The 21058-nt window shown below is 48.2% G+C and overlaps 1 protein-coding gene across 1 annotated transcript in view; it reads left to right on the top strand.

Annotated features, from left to right (window-relative positions):
• Positions 1–1249: 1249 nt before the first annotated feature.
• Kcnk12 (potassium channel, two pore domain subfamily K, member 12) overlaps positions 1250–21058 on the top strand; it is a 44839-nt gene continuing 25030 nt past the window's right edge. Inside the window, exon 1 of the mRNA XM_013017984.1 lies at positions 1250–1766. Coding sequence (XP_012873438.1) covers positions 1376–1766 — 391 coding nt within the window. The 5' untranslated portion in view covers positions 1250–1375. The remainder of the gene's footprint in view (positions 1767–21058) is intronic.

Below are 21058 nucleotides of genomic sequence, written 5' to 3'. Positions count from 1 at the left end.
CCACCCGCGCCGAGTCCTCCGTCTCGGTTCCGCAGCGTCCCCGCCCTGTCGGCACGCAGCTTTGGCGACCGCACCTGCCTGGGGATGGGGGGGGGGAGAGGGACACGCGGGAAGGAAAGCAGGAAGGGCTGGCGGGGTACTCCGCCGCGGGGTGATCAGCCTCACCCGGCAGCACCGAGGATACCCGCAGCCCAGGCGCCGCCTGCCGCGAGGCTGCGGCACCGATGCGCTGTCCGCGGTGCTGACGGTGGCCGCCCGCTCGGCCCGGCGGGCGGGGGGCCGCGAGTGTCCCGGTTCTCGGGTCGCCCAAAGCCCAGCGACAACCGCTCCTCCCTCCCCAAGCCCAAATGGGTCCCGCCGAATCCCAGCGCTGCAGTTGGATGCAGGACAAAAGAGTGCGCGAGGGGAACTGAAACTTCCAACTGCAGCCGGAGATCCTGGCGAGAGGGATCGCGCTCCGTGGTCCCCCGGCCCCAGAGACCTCGCAGCTCCAAGTTGAACAAAGTTTCCGCGCGGCTGGCTGGTGATAAAGGAGGGATTCCGGAGACGCCGCGCAGGGAATGGGACGGGACGGGGTTCCCCGCAGAGGTGGCAGCAGCTCCGCATTCGGACCCTTGCTCTCGTGCCCCTCATGGACGCTGCCAGAACCACCTCCCGAGGCATCGCGGCAGCCCAACTCCCTACCCTTCCCTCCCTCCCTCCCTCACCCCTCCCTCCCTCTCTCCCTCACCGCTCCCCAACACCCCGCCCCAGGTTCCGCTGACTCCGCCTCTTGGTGCCAGGCGGCTCTTCGGCTGGAGCTGGGAAAGGGAGTGCTTACCCAGACTCGGAGGCTCGGAAGCCGACGCCGCTAGCTCAGCCCCGGGGGTGGACGCAGGACTGATCGATCGCGCACCCAGCACCCACAAAGCCGCAGGACCCGGAGAGCCTCCTGGGGCACCCCCCCGCCCCGAGGACACTGTCTGCGCCCTTCTACCGCGTCCCAGTCGTAGGCTCCAGAGCCCCACGATTCGTCCCGCCCGCAGCCCAAGGCCTGTCTGGAGGGGAGCATGAGGCCTGGGGCCCCGTGGACGCTGACCACAGGGCGGCAGGGGCCTAGCTTCCGAGTCCCGTGCCCGAGGGCAGGGGGTAAGGAGCTGCGGGAGCCGGCGAGGCGTCGGGGGGTGAAGAGGGGCGCCCCAAGCCGGCCGCCCGCTGGACCACTTGACCCGTGTGTGGCCTAAGCGCCCCGGGAGAAGGCGGAGGCGGCAAAGGGGCTCCTGCGGCGGCCCCCCCGGACCCCTTGGCCACCATTCTTACGCTCCTGCTCCCGCGGGGGGGATGTCGCGGCCCGGGCTTCAAGCGCCACCCCAGCTCCGGGGCTGAGCTCCGGACCATGTCCTCCCGCAGCCCCCGGCCCCCGCCCCGCCGCTGCCGCCGCCGCCTGCCGCGCCCCTCCTGCTGCTGCTGCTGCTGCCGCCGCTCGCACCTCAACGAAGACACCGGTCGCTTCGTGCTGCTGGCGGCGCTCATCGGCCTCTACCTGGTGGCGGGCGCCACCGTCTTTTCGGCGCTCGAGAGCCCCAGCGAGGCGGAGGCGCGGGCGCGCTGGGGCGCCACGCTGCGCAACTTCAGCGCGGCGCACGGCGTGGCCGAACCGGAGCTGCGCGCCTTCCTCCGGCACTACGAGGCCGCGTTGGCCGCCGGGGTCCGCGCCGACGCGCTGCGCCCGCGCTGGGACTTCCCGGGCGCCTTCTACTTCGTGGGCACCGTGGTGTCGACCATAGGTGAGCCGGTGCGCCCCTGGCGCACGCGCGCGCGTTTTCCCTCGGTGCGCCTTGCACGTTCCCCTTTCCACCCTCGCTGGCTCGGGCCGCACTCCCCGGGCCCTTCTGTCTTAATGCCCCAGTGCCTACTTTTAATCAAGCTCAGTCCTCTCTGCGCATCCCTCTTCCTACCGTCCCCGCTTCTCTTTTCTGCTCAGAAAGTGGCCTGAGGGTGGCCCGTCCCTGGCGCCTACCTAGTGTGTTGATGTCCCGATAGAAATGGGCCTTGCCTAGGACTCCAGCTCCCCAATTACCCATCTGATGCCGCAGACTCCTTCCTGCTTTCCCACACCAGCCTGGCCTCAGTCTTCTCATCACTTGGGCAGCCCTGTCTCCCGCTACTCCCAACATTTTCATTTCCTCTTCCTTCGCACTGTCCCCCTCCTTTACCCAGTACCCCCGCTCCCCCCCGTGAAGGGGCCACTTTCCTAAGATCTCCTAAGATTCCCCCTCCTCAAAGTAAAGCCCTTTAAATCAGAGGCCAGGTTTGTAGCTTCGTGGTTCTGTATCCACTGCCCCTCACTTTGATTTTTCTCTTCCCTTTACCTCCAGCTTCTCCTTCTATTTCTTTGCTTCCTTGTCACTTTGTTTCCCCCTACCAGCTGTAATACCGAAGTGTGCCCAGGAGCAGAGATTATTCCCCTGCACTTTCCACGATCCTTTCTGCCACTGTGTGTGTGCGCGCACGCGCGTATATACACGCTCATGTAACACTACAAGGGCTTAAACTCAGTGTCTGAGCACTGTCCCGTAGGTTTTTTGCTCAAGGCTGGCCCTCTACCACTTGAACCTCCACTTCTGGCTTTTGGCTAGTTAATTGGAGATAAGAATGTCACAGACTTTTCTGCTAAGGTTGGCTTTGAACTGTTATCTCCAAGTCTCAGCCACCTAAGTAGGTAGAATGACGGGCATGAGCAACTTCAGCTTGGCTTCTGCCACTTTTGATATATGATACTGTGTAGACACTCTTTCAAGTCCCAATTACTTCCTCCCTTTTTGGCTAGTTTGCAGCCTCCAAGCTCCTCCTGGAGAGAAATTCTGAAGTCCTCAGAGCCATCCACTGCACCTCTTTCCTCTTGGCTTGGCATGCACTCTTCCCAGCTCACCCTTTTCCCTGGCTATCATATGAAACACAGTCCCCTCCTCATTTATTCACCTGTACGGAGGGCAGTAGAATTACAAGCTTTGTACTTTGATGGTACTTATTTGAATCTCAGGAAGGGAGAAGCACTTGGCTGGTTAAACTAGTCACTGCAAGAAACTGTCTTCTCTAGGGGCTGTTTGAATGGGGGAGGGGCCCTGTATTTATAGGGCTGAGAAGTGAAAGAGCTCATAGACACACCTTCCATGGCATAGGGTGGTCCCCTATGCCAGCCGAGGACATGGACTGAACTGACCAGTGGCAGCCATTGCATATGGCTGGCTGCTCAGAGGCTGGGAGAGGGGGTGCATGCATGCGCAGAATATGAGCAACTAGAGATGTCTCTGAGTATATATGTAAAGTCTATGAAAGGGCTTCCTTCTCTTCAGTGATTTTTTTTCATGTGTCATGCTCCATCTGATTATTTTAAATAGAAAGGCAAATATGGCCCGAGTCCAAAGTATACACAATTGGATAAAAATACCCTTTAAAAGCTATATCACGTTGTTATGGTGATTGAAGATATAAAATGACCCCCTTAAAAAAGCCCCTTTTAAGAGCTGCATCAAGTTGCTATAGCAACTAGAGGGTTTTTTTTTTTTTTTGGTAAGTGCTTTAAAAGTACTAAGGATGCTTAGTCCTGGAGGATGACATCATACATTCATAGCTCATTATTAACTTCAGCTCTTCCTTTTGTAAACACACTCTTGCTTTCTATCACCTAGAGGCACACCTGTGAACATATTAGGTGTCACAGAATCTTTTTCCAAATGATGTGCTCTACTGGAACCCGCAGGCCAAAGGGGAAGCTGCCTGTAGTATCTTCCTATGTGAGCTGTGAGTCCATCCAGATAAACCCCCATTCCAGTGATCTCTGGTCACTATGCCTCTCTGATGAGCTCCCATCAATCTTCCACTCACTGCCCTGTCAGAGATAGTGATTCTGAGTCCAGCCACAGCTTCTAAAGCTTCTCTCTCGGCTCTGTGCACAAAATCAAGTCAGCATGTTGGAAAATTGTTCCAGCCTTTCTTTAATCTACTGGCAGAATGGGCTGTATTTTTGTCAAGCAGAAAAAAAAACACTATGCTCTCTTTCTTGATTTGTGTTTTTAAATGTAGGCAAAGCAGTGTGGGAGGACCACAGTGAAGCATGTGGCTGAGCTATGAATGACCATGCACGCTGCTTCCAAAATCTATAGAGAAACATTCAAACAAGCCTATGGACAGCACAGAATTAAGCTGTGTGGATACCAAGATTCAAGCCACAGGATAGCAGAGTCTCCACCAGCTATCCACTTGCTGTGGCAGCCTAGGGTAGTGGTTTAAATTGGTCACTTCTGTCAAACAAATGAGTTCTACTGAATCCCTCAATAGCATGATTATCATTTCAGTCTTCTTTTTGAAAATGGCAATTGGATGAGATTTAAGTAAAGACCTATGTATGTCAGTTTCTCTTCAGCTTACATAGTTCCTTTCCCTTAAATGTCCTGGCTCTTCAGAGACAATTTTTATTACTCCCTGATGCTTTTATGGATTCAACAGCTCACAGAGCTAAATGGATAGTCCTAAGTGGATAGTCAGGGTTCTTTGCCTGCCACCTTGTCCGTTGAAGAGGAAAATGAGCACATACTTAGCTTTATTTGATCAATGAATCTCACAGTGTGTATGGTTTATGTGGCAGGGTAGAATTCAGGGAACCAAAATGATTTGGCTCAACTGTTTATACTGGCTAATCAAACAGGAATCTCTTTTTGGATCATATAAACTTAGCTAAATGATTCATCTAGTCTTCAGTAGAGCTCCTCGCCCTTCTTCATTTCATAAATATGAAGTGTTATGTGTGTCAAGCTGTATTTTGAAAGGTTAAAATTTATTCTACATGGCAAGAGTTAAAACATATTCCAACAGGGGCAGCTAGACGGAAGCCTATTTTTGTCATCCTCAATAAAGATGACTGAAACAAGATCTTTGATCCAAACCTATATGGCATAGTGCTAAGACACTTGGCCAGCCAGGCACCAGTGGCTCACGCCTGTAATTCTAGCTGCTCAGGAGGCTGAGATCTGAGGATCGTGGTTCAAAGTCAGCCCAGGCAGGAAAGTCGGTGAGACTTTTATCTCCAATTAGCCACCAGAAAACCAGAAGTAGCACTGTGGCTCAAGTGGTAGAGCACATGCCTTGAGCTGAAGAGCTCAAGGACAGTACAGGCAGAGTTCAAGCCCCATGACCAACAAAAAAAAAAAAAGGAGAGAGACTTGGCCAAGGTGACATCATTAATGAGAGTTTAGCTAGGTTCAAAGTCCAAGTTACACAGTGCATGTCTCATGAATCACAAATATATCATTGATGGGAACAGTCTTGCCTAAGACTTAAGTATTGATCATGAGAGAGACAGAGACAGAGACAGGGACAGAGTGTGTACCTGACACCAGAACAGGGACTGGTCTGCTAGTCAGGCAAGCAACTGATTCCATCCAGAGAAAACAAAGAGTCACACTGATCTTACAGATTGTAAAGTTAGAAACATATGTAAGCAAAGACCAGGATGAAGAAGAGTAGAAACAGGGCTACTCCTAAAGAGTAAACATTTGGTAAACTCTGGTAAAGGACTGAAGCCTCTTGTCTTCTAAACCCCCACCTCTTTGTGGTTCTGAGGTTTGAACATTGCTTGGTTCTTGCTAGGGATGTTTTACCGCTTATGCCACCCCAGCAAGCCCTTTTTTCTGTTTTTTAATTATTATTATTATTATTTTGCCAGTCCTGGGGCTTGAATTCAGGGCCTGGGTACTATCGCTGAGCTTCTTTTGCTCAAGGTTAGCACTTTACCACTTGAGCCACAGCGCCACTTCCAGCTTTCTGTTTAGGTGGTACTAAGGAATCGAACCCAGGGCTTCATGCATGCTCGGCAAGCATTCTACCACTAAGCCACATGTCCAGCCCCTTTTCTGGTTATTTTGGCATAAGAATGGACTTCAATCTGCCTATTTCACACTTTTCATCATAGCTGGGATGATGGGCATACACCACCTTGTCCAGCTTCTTTCCATTGAGATGGAGTCTCATGAACATTTCTGCTTCAATTGGCCTGCAACTGTGATCTCCCTAATCTCAGCCTGGGATGACAGGTGTGAGTTCAAGTGCCCAGCTATTGGCTGAGAAGGGTCTTGAGTGAGGCTCAAACCTTGACCTTCCTGATCTCAGAATCTCCTAAGTAGCTAGAATTGTAAGTGTGAGCCACTAGCTGTTTTCTGCCTATTTTTGCACAAGAGTATAGGCAGGTGTACATGCATTCAGCTTCTCAAGAGTGTGAATGCAGAGGAAGGCAAGAAAGGAATAGGCCTTCAATTAGTGGGGGACATAAAGAAAGGTCCAGCTGGATGCTGGTGGCTCACGCCTATAATCCTAGCTACTCAGGAGGCTGAGATCTGAGGATTGCAGTTCAAAGCTAGACCTTCCCCGGGCAGGAAAGTCCGTGTGACTCTTATCTCCAATAAACCACTAGAAAACCGGAAGTGGTGCTGTAGCTCAAGCTGTAGAGTGCTCACTTTGAGCTGAAGAGCTGAGGGACAGAGCCCAGGCCCAGAGTTCAAGTCCCATGACCACCACCAACGACAACAACAACAAAAAAAAAGAAAGTAAGGTCCAATTTGACTGAATATACTCAGGTCAGATGGAACAGCGTAATGAGATAGAACATTTGTCCTGACGTTTGGCTTGAACAGGGCCTCATATCCAGAGCTGGACAGTTTGCAATTGTGTAAACACAAATGTATACAAACAGACCCAGCAGGACCATCTGTCTGTGATCATCCAGCTACAGTTGAGGCTGTATAGAAAGTCAGTCCCAGTAGCTCAAGCAAAAAAAAAAAAAAATCTACTTTGTGCTCTAAATTATTCTTACTGATTGCTTACACAGAACGGAAACTCTGGATAATTATTTCTCCTTTTTATACTCTGTGACATATTCCCTGGGGGTTAAAATGAAGTTTGTTTCAATGTGAATGTATTTGTTTATTCATTTTCCATTTAATAAATATCTAAGACAAATGTAACTTATTGAAGATGCATGAATGTGTGGTCTTTAGCATGCATCTTTGTGTGTGTGTGTGTGTGTGTGTGTGTGTGTGTGTGTGTGTGTACATGCACCAGTACTGGGGTTTGAACTCATAACCTGGACACTTCCCTTAGCTTTTTTGCTCAAGGTTGGTGCTCTACCACTTAAACCACACTTCTACTTCTGCCTTTCTTGGTGGTTAATTGGAAATAAGAATCTCAAGCACTTTCCTGCCTGAAGTTGCCTTCAACTTCTGTTCTGAGATCTTAGCCTCCTGAGTAGCTAGGATTATAGAGGGGAGCCACTGGCACCCAGCTTTTTGCATATCTTCTGTGGTCATATGAACTAAAGATAAATAGTGGCTTGAGTTCTTCTAGTTCTAAATCATATTCCTGGAGGTAACACTCCAGCTCTGAGATATTTAAAATAATCCAAAGAGTATTAATCTATCATTTCACATCCAAAAGGATGTTTTACTCATTTACTTTGAAAAGATTAAAAGGAAATCTCCACTGGGGCTTTAATTATGCATCTGCTGTCAGATTTACACATAGGAAAGTACATATTTAAAAGTCTCTCTCAAATGGCAGCTTGATAGAAACAGAAATATTTTTGCTTCCTTTTATTAGGTTTCCTGGCAGCATTTTTTAGCTGTAAAGCTAAACCCATGCCGGTATCGATGGGATGGTGTAGGTACGAGAGTTGTCGCTTTTGACACTGCATAATTTAGCTTGCTACTTTCAGAATTAGGCGCACTTAATTATTCAGCCACGAGATTAGTAACAAGTCCTAACTTTTCTCCTCTTTTTCAACATTTTTTAAATGCATTTGCTGCAGAGGAAACTCAGACATTGCAAGATGGAAATGTCACTACCAGATTTCTTCTTACATGTATGCATTGTAGCCGGAGGTGGGACTGACACCTGAAATGAAATACATTTCATTTCCAAAAAGAGGAAAATGTCTTTCCCTGCTTCTTTTTCTCATGAACTGGTTTTTATTGAAACACGATGCTGTGACAGACTTGAAGGACATTCGATAAAAAGTGTATCGTTGGATTTAAAGGTGGTGATGGAGCTGCGGTCCCATAGTCAGCCTTCAGCACTGGACCCGGCATGTAGTAAACACTTAGTCATTAACTGACTCAGAGAACAAATTGCTCATAATCCCACTGCCCCAACGCAACTCTTCATTTCCACAGGGAACCCCACAGTTCCTTATCATACCTTTTATATGAAAAGAAAGGGAATCTGGTTGGTATGGCTTCACTGTTTATCTTCTTCCTTTTGTTAAGGCGTTTTGCTTTTATGTTTTTTTGTGTGTCTGTGCGTCTGTGTATTGGAGGGGGGGTGTCGTGTGAGTGTGAGTGTGTGTGTGTGTGTGTGTGTGTGTGTGTGTGTGTATGTGTGTGTGCTGGTACTGGAACTTGAACTCAGGGCCTTGTGTTCTTGCTTGGCTTTTTCCACTCAAGGCTGGTGCTGTGTCACAGCTCCACTTTGTTTTTGTTTTTTGTTTTTGTTTTGCTGGTTCATTGGCTAAGAATCTCATGGGCATTCTGCCTGGGTTAGCTTTGAACTTCCATCCTCAGATCTCAGCCTCCTAAGTAGCTAGTGTTTCAAGCAGGAGCCACCAGCACCTAGCCTTGCTAACATTTCATCATTGTTGGTTCTGCATTCCACATGGTCTTCACAGGCTGACTTGAAGGGATGCAGAATCTTCCATTTAGTTGATGCTTCCCCTAGTGTTGGGGTGTGGGTGGTGCCCAGTTTGGGGGCTATTTTGAGTAATGCCACAGTGCTCATATTTTCCCTGGGCTGCATTTCCAGAAATGAAATTGCTGAGTCAGTGAAATTGCTGGGTACTGCTGTCTTCACATGCTGTGCCCAGCCCTTTTAGAGAGAGGAACTGTCTAGTCTCTCTCAAGCAGAGCCTCTGCTTCTACAGAGCAGAGCAGAGACTGACCAGTACATTATTTCCTGGGAGCAGGCCACACAGTTCCTTGGTTTTCTCCAGGAGCGTGTTCAGATCTGGGGGCTCATTTGACTACTGCACAAGGCTGTGGGTCGGGAAGCCCAGCCCTTCCTTGCTTCCTGTGTTGCTCCTAGATTGCTTCCCAGTAGAAGTATGGTGTGATGGGAGAAGAGCAAAGAGAAATCGATGAGGTCAAACAGGGACATAGGCCCTCTTCCCTCCTGTCTCCTGGGCTCATAGGCTCAGTCTGCTGCTATCTCTAAGTCAAACTAGCAGGCATTCTTCCACCCAGTCTCAACTGCGCCCCAATCTTGAATGGCCTACAATTGCACAAAATAGAGCAAAAGTACATTCCTAGAATATTCCAGCTGGAAGCACCACAAAGATCCTCTAGAACTTTCCCCACGTGTTTACACCATTTTGTCAGCCTGTAATAGAAAGCCATCAGTAGCTAACTTGTTCTGACTGGGAGTAGGCCACAGCCCCAACCCTTGGCTCGGCCCTTGAATGCCATCTACTCCTTGAAGACTTTTCTGAGAAGGACTGGAGCTCCTCCAAGACCAGCCTGGAAAGAGAGGACAGGCTCCCCCTCCATCCTCATTTCATACTAGGCCCAGAGAAGGACAGGGGTTGTCCAGGAGACAAGTACAGAATCCAGCCAAGGCCCTGCCAAACATGTAGCGAGGCTTCCAGAGGGCATGAGTGTTCACTGTACGTGAAGAAGAGATGAGTGTGTTTGTGAAAACATTCTGAGCTGGAGGTGGGGACAGCTTCAAGCCATGTTGAAGGCAGAGTTCAATAACTACAGTGGCCTAGCTTGGCTACCTCAGATTCAGAGCCACTGGGGGTCAGCCACAGGCTGTCTGCTTCTGTTTTCAGGATCAGTTGGCTCTCTGATGTTCTTCTTGCCTCTGTCCAGCTCTGCTGATGTCTCTAGGATCATCATGTGGAGTAGGAGGGGCCCAGCCTCTGACACCCCCACTCCAGACTTTCCCTGTGGAGAGGAGGATGGGGGACACGGGGTGAGGGAGACAGTGAAGCTATAGGCGTATCCTGCTTTGAATGGATTGAGAAAAGCCGAGTCACCGTGCAGAAGAAGTACTACTAGAAGCTACACAGGGCACAGAGGCCCCTGGCTGGCTGCTGGCTGCCACTGCTGTTGTTAGGCTCCAGCCTAGGAAGTTCTATCCTAAACCCTGCCATTTCCTAGCCAACTGCCAGATCTAGTCTTTCCATAGCAACAACTAAGCCTCCTTTGGTAGCCAGTGGCTAGGGTGGAGGATCCTCTGTACCTTGTCTGCAAGCCTTACCTCCCTAGGCTTAGGCAACCTCTCATTCAGGACTAAGGTCACAGCTCATTAGCAGTCATTGATGACAGACATGCCTGGGCTCTGTGGAGGACCTGCACCATCTGCTACCCAGGATCCCAGAGGACGCATCCTGAGGTGACTCCAATGGGGCATCTAGCATCCTGACATTTCAGGTGTGGGTTGTGGCTCGAGTGGTATATATAGCATTTGACTAGCAAGGAAAAATTTGTCATTTCAAGTTGTGTAATGTCCCTGAACTCAGGGTAACATGTGGCAGGTTAGAAAGATGGCTTACAGCCGTGCTCCTCCCGCTGTGCCGTGCAGGTGGGACCTCAAGATCTTGTCACCATGCAGGCTCCTGTTCAGTGTGGTTGTGGTGGGACCTGCCATCCTGAATTCCTCGAAACCTCCTAGCTGCATCAGGACTATAGGTCTGCAGGCCATAGACTTGAGAGCCAGACTATAGAGCCTTGAGTTCAACCCTAAGAAGCAAGGCCTTCTCTGCCACTCCCTGGCAGTATAAACTTAGGCTGTATCATCACCTGGCGCCTCATTTCTTCATCCTTTAAAGGTCATTTGGGTCCCTTCCAGTTCTGACACTCTCTTCACTAGGAGGATAATTCACTCAGAACTGCCAGGGTGGGTTGGTAGAGAAAAACACAGTAGCCATGCCACCTGCCTGTCAGGATTCCAGGCCCTTCCAAGACCTTCTTCCAAGCTGTGCATTCCTGGTGAGGGGATATATTGCTCCTTGCCTCAGTTTCCCCTCTGTAAAGTGAAGGCTGTCCTGTGCATCCCCTGCAGCTCACAGGACCCGCCACACTCTGAGTAGCTAAGTGGTGGTTCTATGTTCTTACACGACTGCTCTTGAAGGTACATTTTCTTTGTGTTCTCATCTAGGAAGCTGTAATCATCTTTCATATGGGTAGTACTCTTTGATCATTTTAAAGATCTGGTCAATGAGTGGTTGAGTGGTAGCTTAGTCTAGTGTCATCAAGTGCTCCTCTGCCCTCTACCCTCCCAGCCCCAGAGCTAAGCCATGGGTAACTTTACTCTCGGCCCTTTGGGGATAGCATGGAATCAGTGGTGAGAAGAAGCTGCGAGGCTTGGAAACAAGCAGTTCCCTTGTTTTGGAAGGGAGGAGGCTAGCCAAAGGAACACCAGTCTCTTTACCCAACTCCCTTCCCTGTCAAGTAGCATGTGACCAGTTTACTGTGTCTTTCTGTTTTCCTAGAAACCTCCCCACATCCCTGCAGCTTCCCTGGGGGAGCAAAGAATGTGGTATCCCATCTCACAGAGGCAGAGAAAGGCTTGTAGAAATGACTCTCTAGGTATCAAAGAGCCAGTCAGTCCATGGCACCCTCAAGGATCAAGGCTCATAACTGCCCAAGATCTTCTCTGCCATCCCTGGATGGCATACTACCACAGCCCACTCTGATGTCTGCCAAGTGGTGGGAATGAAGGAGCGGGAGGCACCAGCAAAGGTTGAAGCACAGTCTAGGAGCTCGATCTGACTACAGCCTTCACGGCCACAGTGAAACGAGGCAGCCTGCTTTCCACCTGACACATCCCAGCACCTCCTTGGGAAAACCAATAAGCAGACCAGCATGATACTGCAACAGAACTCACTAGAACTCTGGGATCTTGTGTTGATAGGACCTTGGGAGGCCCATGGCCCTGAACCCTCTGCCCAAAGAGGCATATCTTCAGGTCAGGCAGGCATGGAGAGGCAGGACAGAAAGAAAATCTTCACTGTAAGAACATCATGTCAGCAAGGAAGGTCTAGTGGCATAACCATTTCAAGCCTTCCACAAGCTGGCTGGTCCAGAGGAGAGTCTGTCCAAGCCAGTGGTTTAACGATCTCTCCCAAGTGGCTGGCAGGTGTGCTGCTCGGTCGCTGGCTCCTTCTGCCTAGGACTCCCCTGCTTCCTGCATGGTTCTGTGAGTCAGCTAAGTCCTTATCCTGACTCTGCCTGGGGTCTCATGGGATGCCTGGCCAATCCAGAATCCCTGGAGTGAAAACCAAACCAGACAATCCCTGTGTTCGATCTTGTCATCCCCAAGAAGAGGCAGGAAAATTCAGTCTGAATAGAGAGTCCTGTCTTCTGTCTTCTAGTCCTCTTTCTCTTTCACAGACTTCAATTTCCCTTCAGGCCTAGGTCTGAGCTGCATCCCTCAGTCCTAAGACAGCCCCTACCCCTGCCCCAACTCTACCTTTTGACTTCACAGTTCCCCCTCACTTCATCTGCCCAGGACACACCCCCTTGGAGACGGGACACTGGTTCACAAATTTGAAGGCTATTTTATCAGTAACACACTGTAATTCCATAAACCAAGAAAAGCCACCCCTGCCCACACAGCCCAGCACCTCCACAATGCCTCCAGAAATACTTGAGGCAGCTTTTATTGGAATCGGGTGTCCCAGCTTTCTGGAAAGTTACAGTTGAGATCAATGCAAACCCTTCCTAATCTACTCCAAATGGCCGGATCTTTTTCCCTGCTGCCAACTATTCTGAATCTGGACTGCCTCCTGTGAGCCTTTTCAGCTGCTAACACCAGGACCTGGCCAGCCCTGCTGCAGGGACAGCCCTGGCCTGAGAGGAAAAGGAAAACACACAACTGCTCTTGCTGAGTTGCTGATTTGCTCCATATACTTTCTTAGAGGTTTGTTGGGTTCTTTCCAAACATGGGAGCCCAGGAGAAGAAGCTGAGGTGTCATGGGAACTAATCCTGAAAGAGGTCTGGCAGCCCCAGTGGCAGGCAGGGAAGAAGTCTCTGCTATTGCCTTCTATTGCCTTCTTCTGAGTCTTTAATGTCCGAGGCAGCCTCCGTCCCTAAAGTCAATGCAGGCAGTGCCTGGTGCCTATGGGCCGTTCAGAAGCATGTGCAACAAGGCAGAAGTGAATTGAGTACCCTGCACTGGTTGTGGTCCCGCAGGTGCTTGCAGTGGTCAAGCAGAGACTGGATTGTAGGGTTTTATGGTTTGCTTTGTTTTTGTGCCCATCTTAGGGCTTGAACACAGGGCCTGGGTGCTGTCCCTGACCTTTTTAGTTCAAGTCTAGCACTTGGCCACTTGAGACATACCTCTACTTCTGTCTTTTTGGTGGTTAATTGGAGATAAGAGTCTCAAGGACTTTCCCCCCCAGGCTGGCTTTGAACCTTGGTCCTCAGATCTCAGCCTCCTGAGTAGCTAGGATCACAGGCATGAGCCACCAGCTCCTGGCTTGGATTGTAGGTTTAACATATGGAAATTGCCTTGCCAACTCCTCGATGTACATTGTGCCAGTGGGCAGGTATGCATTATTCATGTCTCCATTTTAGGAATGAAGAAACCTGAATTGCCAAGAGACAGTGCAGTGCAAGTAGTGGTTAGGGAGAGGGTGCTGGGAAGCCTGGCCCTGAGTCTGGATTTCACTCTGGCGTTGGGACTCTCAGGACACACTCCTGCTCATTCAATGAGGTCCACTCACCAACTTCGCTCTATACCCCAGCAGTCCCCCACAGACGGCCCTCTCAAGACCTGGCTCCTTAACCCTGTTGCAAGGTTTTTCTCCATCCTGTTGCAATAGGTCATTCTGTTCTATCTGCATTCTGTTGGTTGTGGGGCTTGAACTCTGGGCCTGGGCACTGTCCCTAAGCTCTTTAGCTCTAACACTTGAGCCACAACTCCATTTCCGGTTTTCTGGTTGTTTATTGGAGATAATAGTCTCATAGACTTTCCTGCCCAGGCTGGCTTTGAACCACAATTCTCAGATCTCAGCCTCCTGAGTAGCTAGGATTACAGGCATGAGCCACCGGCATCCAGCCTATCTGCATTCTTGTACTGCCTGTATGGCCCAAGACATTTTTTACTTCAAATATCTTATCTTCTGAACTCTACCTCCTGTTCTGCCAGTTCTTACCCTCCACTGCCCCCAGAACAATAGACTTTTGACCACAGACCTAAACTTCATTAACATTCCATTATTTCCTTGGACTCTTCTTCCTTCCTTCCTTCTCCTTCCTTCCTTCATTTTGCCAGTCCTGGGGCTTGAACTTAGGCCCTGGGCACTGTCACTAAGCTTCTTTTGCTCAAGGCTAGCACTCTACAATTAGAGCCACAGCGCCACTTCTAGCTTTTTCTGTTTATGTGGTACTGAGGGATCAAACAGAGGGCCTCATGCATGCTAAGCAAGTACTCTACCACTAAGCCACTTTCCCAGCCCACTCTTTCTTTCTTTTTTTGTCAGTTGTGGGCCTTGAACTCAGGGCCTGGGTGCTGTCCCTGAGCCTCTGTGCTCAAGGCTAGCTCTCTACAGTTTGAGCCATAGTGCCACTTCCAGTTTTTTAGTGGTTTATTGGAGATTAGGGTCTCACAGGGACTTTTCTGCCTGAGCTGGCTTTGAACCCTGATCCTTAGATCTCAGCCTCCTGAGTAGCTAGGGTTACAGGTGTGAGCCACTGTGCCTGTTCCTTCTTTACTTTAATCCAGGGACTTACACATGCCACCAGCCCTTTTGTTTGTATTTTGTTTTTGAGATAAGGTTTTGCTAACTTTGAGCTTGCCTGTAATCCGAGCACTCAAGAAGCTGAGGCAGGATTAAGAGTTCAAGGCCAACCTGGCTACATAGTGAGACTATATCTTAACAAAATAAGCCTTAAGAGACAAGTATAGAACTCTTGTTCCTTGCCTTATTTCCTATTTAACAGTTCCCCTCTCTGCTTTCTTCATCTCAGTCAATATCATTAGTACAAGTTGTCCTGATTCCACTTTTTCCCAACCTTCTCCATCCAATCACCATCAAATGTTGTTGGCACTCCATCCAATCACCATCAAATGTTGTTGGTACAACCTATAAAACCCATCCTGATACCTTCTACTTGTTTCACTGTCCAGCTGTCATGTCTCTCACTGGAGCGACTCAGTTAGGGTCCTAACCCATCCCTAATTTCTTCTCCTCTTCTGTTTAATGTGTTCACCCAATAGCCAATGAGATCTTCAAAGCATAAAATAGGTCATTTCACTTACTTAAATCCTTCAATAGCAAGCATCCCATTACACAAAATACCACTCTTTGCCATGACCTGAAAGGCCTTGGATCTTTTATTAGACTTCAGGACATTTGTACTTGCTTTCCTGCTCCTCGGGGCACTGTTTTGAGTCAATGCATAGTTGACTCCCCAGCTGTAGACTAGCAAGTGATGTCTAGAGGTAAAATTTTGCCCTTGGGGAGAATTGCCCCTGGTCTTCCTGACTGTGGTAGAATTTTCCACTCACCCCTGGTTGCTGATCGTCCCTCCACCCTGCCATACTGTCCTAAGTGCATGTGCTGCTTTCAGAAACCATTCTATTCATAGATTTGAAGGCTGGCCTCTGCCCACCTCCTGTACTATTCCCATTGCCTAGTGTAACACCTGGTGTTTGGAAAAATGAAGGAATGAACTTCCAAAGCTTGGTTTCACTGTCTATAAAATAAGCCTGACAATGAATGGTGCCTGTCCCACGTGGTTGTTGGAAGAATTCTGTGAGATGATAAGTGTAGATGTTTAATCTGTGCATCTATTGAGTACTAATGTGAGGTCGTGTTTCTATTTATTGATAATTTGAGTTAAGTCACACTGTGAGTGGTAAAGCTAGACTGTGGTCAAGACCCTGGCTCCAGATCTTTTTTTTCTCTCTCTCTTGCTATGTCTGACAGGGGGGGGTAGGCCTGGGAGCAGGCCAGTAAGGTCAGGACTAGCCAACCTTCCAGAACAGTTTTGCAAACATTACAGAACAGTTTTGCAGAATTGCAGAGGTTGGGCTGGAGGGCCTTGAAGGCTGGGTAGAAATGTTTAGACTTGGAGTGGGAGCAATAGGGAGCCAATGTAAGTTCTAGAGGGATATAATGTGATGTCATATTTTTATTTTTTAAACTGTCTTTAAGTGGTTGTACAGAGGGTTTCAATTCAACATGTCAGTTTCTGAGTACAATGTATCTCGCTCCATGTCACTCCTTCCATCTCTCCCCCAGCGATGAGTATTTAGCAGATCATCCTGACTACGCAATCACTATGTGGTTGTGCCATTATGCCGAGCAATTTAGACAGCCTAAATCATTGGCTCTAGACTGCCTAGAAACGACCGGATAATTGTGAAGTCCCTCATCTTGGCTGTTTACCTCCAGCATTTAAATCAGCCCACTGCCAGATGTCCCCTCACTTTATCAAGAGCTTATGTGTCTCTATCAGGAGTCAGTCCTTTGAGGAATATGCCTTGGTTTGTATAGTTAGCTCTGTGATTCCAAACTCATTCAAGAAGATTGTCAGTGTATGTTGTTTCATGTGCTCTAAGTGGTAAATGATCCATGGTGGTTATAATTTGATTTTATAGGTACTGGTATACAGACAGAGTAGAGAGTTAGTGGAGTCTGGCATAACAGATTTAGTAGCTATTGTATACAAGTCACAGTGATGTCCCGAAAGGACTTCCTAGAACTATAAGGAGCTCCCTTACATCACAGACTCAGGGTCCATAAATGTTTGTCGATTTGCTTATGTGGCTGCCCTGGATGCTGAACCTTACTGTGCAGAGGGGACCAAAGAAAAGGGAAAGGGAATCATATGGCCTTTGGAAAGAAGGAGAGGAAAAGGCATAAAAGACCCTTTCAGGAACTAAATGGCAAGATTTATTGATTGGCATTCAATAGGACACTACTTGAACTCTGCTAGTCATCTGTCTGTTTGTTTTGTTTTGTTTTATGACAGTCTCATTATGTAGTCCAGCCTAGTCTCAGACTCTTGACCCTTCTGTTTCAACCTCCTGAGTGTCAGGATTACAGGCATCTGCCACTCTGCCCAGCTCTGCCTCTCTATTCCTCTATTTCTTTTTTTTTAATTCAAATTTACAGAACCCTTTATTACATCATATTTATAACAATATTATGATCAACATTATGTAAGTCATTTTATTTCTTCCTTAGACTGCTCTATTCCTCTAGTTTTTGACAGTCAGGTGATATCTAAAGATCCAGGGAAAGGGGCTGGTGGAGGGGCTGGAGATGCCAACAGAGTGTGGAGATGTGTGTGTATGTCTAATAATGAGGAGGGCAACAAAGTTCAGCTAAACTTCAAAGTGAGGGGCAACAGAGCCCTCCCCTGCTGAGGGCTGTGTATGGGAAAGGACTGGGGGCGGGGCTGTGATGTGGCACAGAGCTACAGCAATGGCCTTAATTCATCCACTCTTTGTCCCTAGATTCTCCATTACCTTCATCTCAATCCCTGCTTTGTTTCTTTTTTAATATTATTTTCCATAAAGCTGCTTCTTTTATGGCCTTTTATGGCTGAAGGGCACCCTAACTATTGGCTCCAAGCTGGTGCTCTAATTCTGTCCACCTCATGACCCTGCCCCACACAGAGCTGAGCAGGAAGGAAGGAGAGAATACAGGCCTACACTGAGGCCCACTTCTCCATGTCACAGGAAGCCATGTGCTTCCTCATGCTGCTTCCCGGCTTCCCCTACAAGGCCGCCATAAAGAGACACATATTACTCAGAGATGCTCTCTTTCTCTCTTTGGATCTGTGTACAGGAAGCCTGTAGCTAATGCTGAACCTTAGACCAAGAGTCACTTTCCTCTGTTTTGGCACCAACATTTCATTTTTTTTTGTTCCCATATTAGGGCTTGAACTCAGGACTTGGTCACTGTCCCCTTAGCTTTTTTGCTCAAGGCTGATGCTCTACCACTTAGCTATAGCTTCACTTACAGCTTGGTACTTAATTGGAAATAAGAACCTCACTATGCCACCTAAGCTGGCTGGCTTAAAACTCATAATCCTCTTGCCTTAAACTTCCTGAGTGCTGGAATTACAGGTGTGTGTCACCACTCTCAGGCCTGAATTCATGTGTGTGTGTGGATGTGTGTGTGTGTGTGTTGTGTGCCAGTCCTGGGGCTTGAACTCAAGCTGTCTCTGAGTTTGTTTTGCTCAAGGCTAGTAGTGTTCTAGCACTTGAGCCACAGTGCCACTTCTTGCTTTTTCTGAGGAGATAAGAGTCTCACAGACTTTTCTGCCTGGCCTGGCCTTGAACTACAATCCTCAGATCTCATTCTCCTGAGTAGCAGCTAAGATTATGGCCGTGAGCTCCCAGTGCCCAGCCCAGATCTGAATTATATATTCCTTTGTTTTTTCATGGTGGTAATAGGTTTGAACTCAGAGCCTTACACGTGCTAAGCAGGTGCTCTACCACTTGAGTACTCTTTTGTAAGACTACTTTTTCACATAGGATCTTATTTGTGCCCAGGTAGGTCTCACCCTGAGATCTTCATATCTATGCCTCCCAATAACTAGGACTACACGTGCATGTCACCATTGGCTGGTTTATTAGTTGAGATGGGAACCTCAGTAACATTTTGGACTACTTGGAGTCTAACCTCCATCTTCTTGATCTCCAGTTCCCAAGCAGTGGGATTACAGGCATGAGACACAGTACACAGCTGTGTCACTGACTTACTATTATTATTAGTAGTATTGGGGTTTGAACTCAGGGCCTTGTGCTTGCTGGGCAGATGCTCAGCCACTTGAACCACACCCCTCACACTTTGGGCTTTCATCATATTCAAATAGTGTCTCAACTTTATATCTGGACCAGCCTGGACCATGACCATGATGAAATGAGAGGCATGTATCAGGGTAACTAGCAGAGATGGGGTATTGAGGACTTTTTTGCCCAGATAAGTCTCAAACTGTGATCCTCCTGTCAGCTTTTCAAGTGGCAATGGAGCATGAGCAACCATGCCCAGCTTTGAATTTCACTTTCCTGATGCTGGTTATATTGTGCTTTGAAAAGTCTTAGGCTTGATTCTCACTGACAAGCTACAGTAGAGCTGGGAATGTGGCTTAGTCATAGAGTGCTTGCCTAGCATGCATGAAGCCCTGAGTTCGATTCCTCAGTATCACATAAACAGGAAAAGCAGGAAGTAGCATTGTGGCTCAAGTGGTAGAGTGCTCGCCTTGAGCTGAAGAGCTGAAGGACAGACAGCACCTAGGCCCAGAGTTCAAGCCCCATGAAACAAAAACAAAAAAAGCTCGGTGACAGTGACCAGGTCCTGAGTTCAAGCCACCCAGGACTGGCAAAAAAAAGCTACAAGTAGACTAGAAATCAGGCTTCTTTTTAGGTTTTTAAAGACAGATTTATGAAAGCTTTTCCTCTAAGGTTATTTCAGCCCTGATGTGAAAACACGCCTTTTCTGGGCCTCTATTGATACCCAAAACCTTCCCAACTTTCTTCTAGAGGAACTAAAAACAAAAACAAACAACAACAACAAAAAAAAAACATGCTCTGTGAGAGCTCTGGGAATGATTCTTTCCTACACAAAGATCCAAGGGAGCCCCTGTAGATTTCTGGAACTTGTTCTCCAGGCACCTCCCCTGCTCTTTGGTCCTTTACCCCCAGGTTATGGCTGCCTTCTCCTCCCTGAGCTCCTCTGTCTCCTCAGTTCCACAGGACTGAAGACAGCTGAGCTCTGGCTGGATCCCTCCTTCTGTCTCTGAGTAATCAAGGGCTAACCTTGTTTGTACCCCTTCTCTCTGGACTGTAGTTCTGTGCTACCTTTTTTTCCCAGTGTCTGGAAATAATCGTCTCATACATCTTGTCCAGTGTTCTCACTGATGAGGGCAGGAGAAAAGTGTTTATTCAGCTGCTCTCCCCTGGCCTGAAGCAAAAGTCAGTGATTAGATTCTGAATTAAAAGTAGAGTGTTAGCTGGGTACTGGTGGCTCACATCTATATCCCTAACTAGTCAGGAAGCTGAGATCTGAGAATCAACAGTTCAAAGCCAGTCCAGACAGGAAAGTCCATGAGACTCTTATCTCTAATTAATTACCAGAAAACCAGAAGTGGAGTTGTGGCTCGGAAATGGTAGAGCGTTAACCTTGAGCAGAAAAGCTCAGGGACATCACCCAAGCCCTGAGTTCAAGCTTCATGACAAACAAACACAAAGTAGAGTGTCAAGGCTTGCCAATGGATCAGATACAGAAATAAGATGAGAGTCTAAGACTTCTGATCTGAACAACTAGAAGGATGGATTTGCAATGTGTGGAAGTAGAAAATGCTGAAGGAGAAGCTAGGAGTGAGGAGTAGAAAGAATCAACAGTTCAGTTTGGAACATTTTGACTCAAGATGATTCTTCTATGCCAGTTACAAGGGTAGAGATATGAGTCAGGAACTCAAGGAACGGAGTGGGACTGAGTGGGACTTAATTCTGGTTATGACAATACTAAAATCACCCAAAGGATGTATATCTAAGCAATGTTTGGACCTAATCCTAGGCCAGTTCAACTAGAATCCTTATGGGTCAGGCCTGGCACTGACATTTTAAAAAGTGTCCTAAGATAATTCTAATGTGGAGCAGGGGTGTGTTATTTGTGTTATTTGAAGCCCTGGACGGTGGATCTCACTGAGTTTGGGAATTTGGGGCATTGTGGTTTGGTTGGTTTGGTTTGGTTTACAGGGTGCTATGGATTGAATTTGAGGCTTTGCACATGCTGAGTAAGCATCCTACCACTGAGCTATTCCCCTAGGCCTCACCTAAGAACGTTTTACAAGTCCTAGTTTACAAGCTGTACCCTGAATCCCTCCAGTCAATCACCATCTCCCTAATGGTAGGGCTTGGGAATCAGTATTATGTTCAAAACCACAAGCAGTTCCAACTGTGGCCAATGTTCATCCCTCTGAGCCATGATGCAAAAGACAAGACCTGAAGGGGGAGCTTCCAAGCTCTTGAAGATGAAGGTGGGTAAGCCAGGAAGAGAACCATGAAAGA

Source organism: Dipodomys ordii, unplaced genomic scaffold (assembly GCF_000151885.1).
Source record: "Dipodomys ordii isolate 6190 unplaced genomic scaffold, Dord_2.0 Scaffold37, whole genome shotgun sequence".
NCBI classification, from domain to species: Eukaryota; Metazoa; Chordata; class Mammalia; order Rodentia; family Heteromyidae; genus Dipodomys; species Dipodomys ordii.
This window is presented reverse-complemented; position numbering and strand designations above follow the sequence as displayed.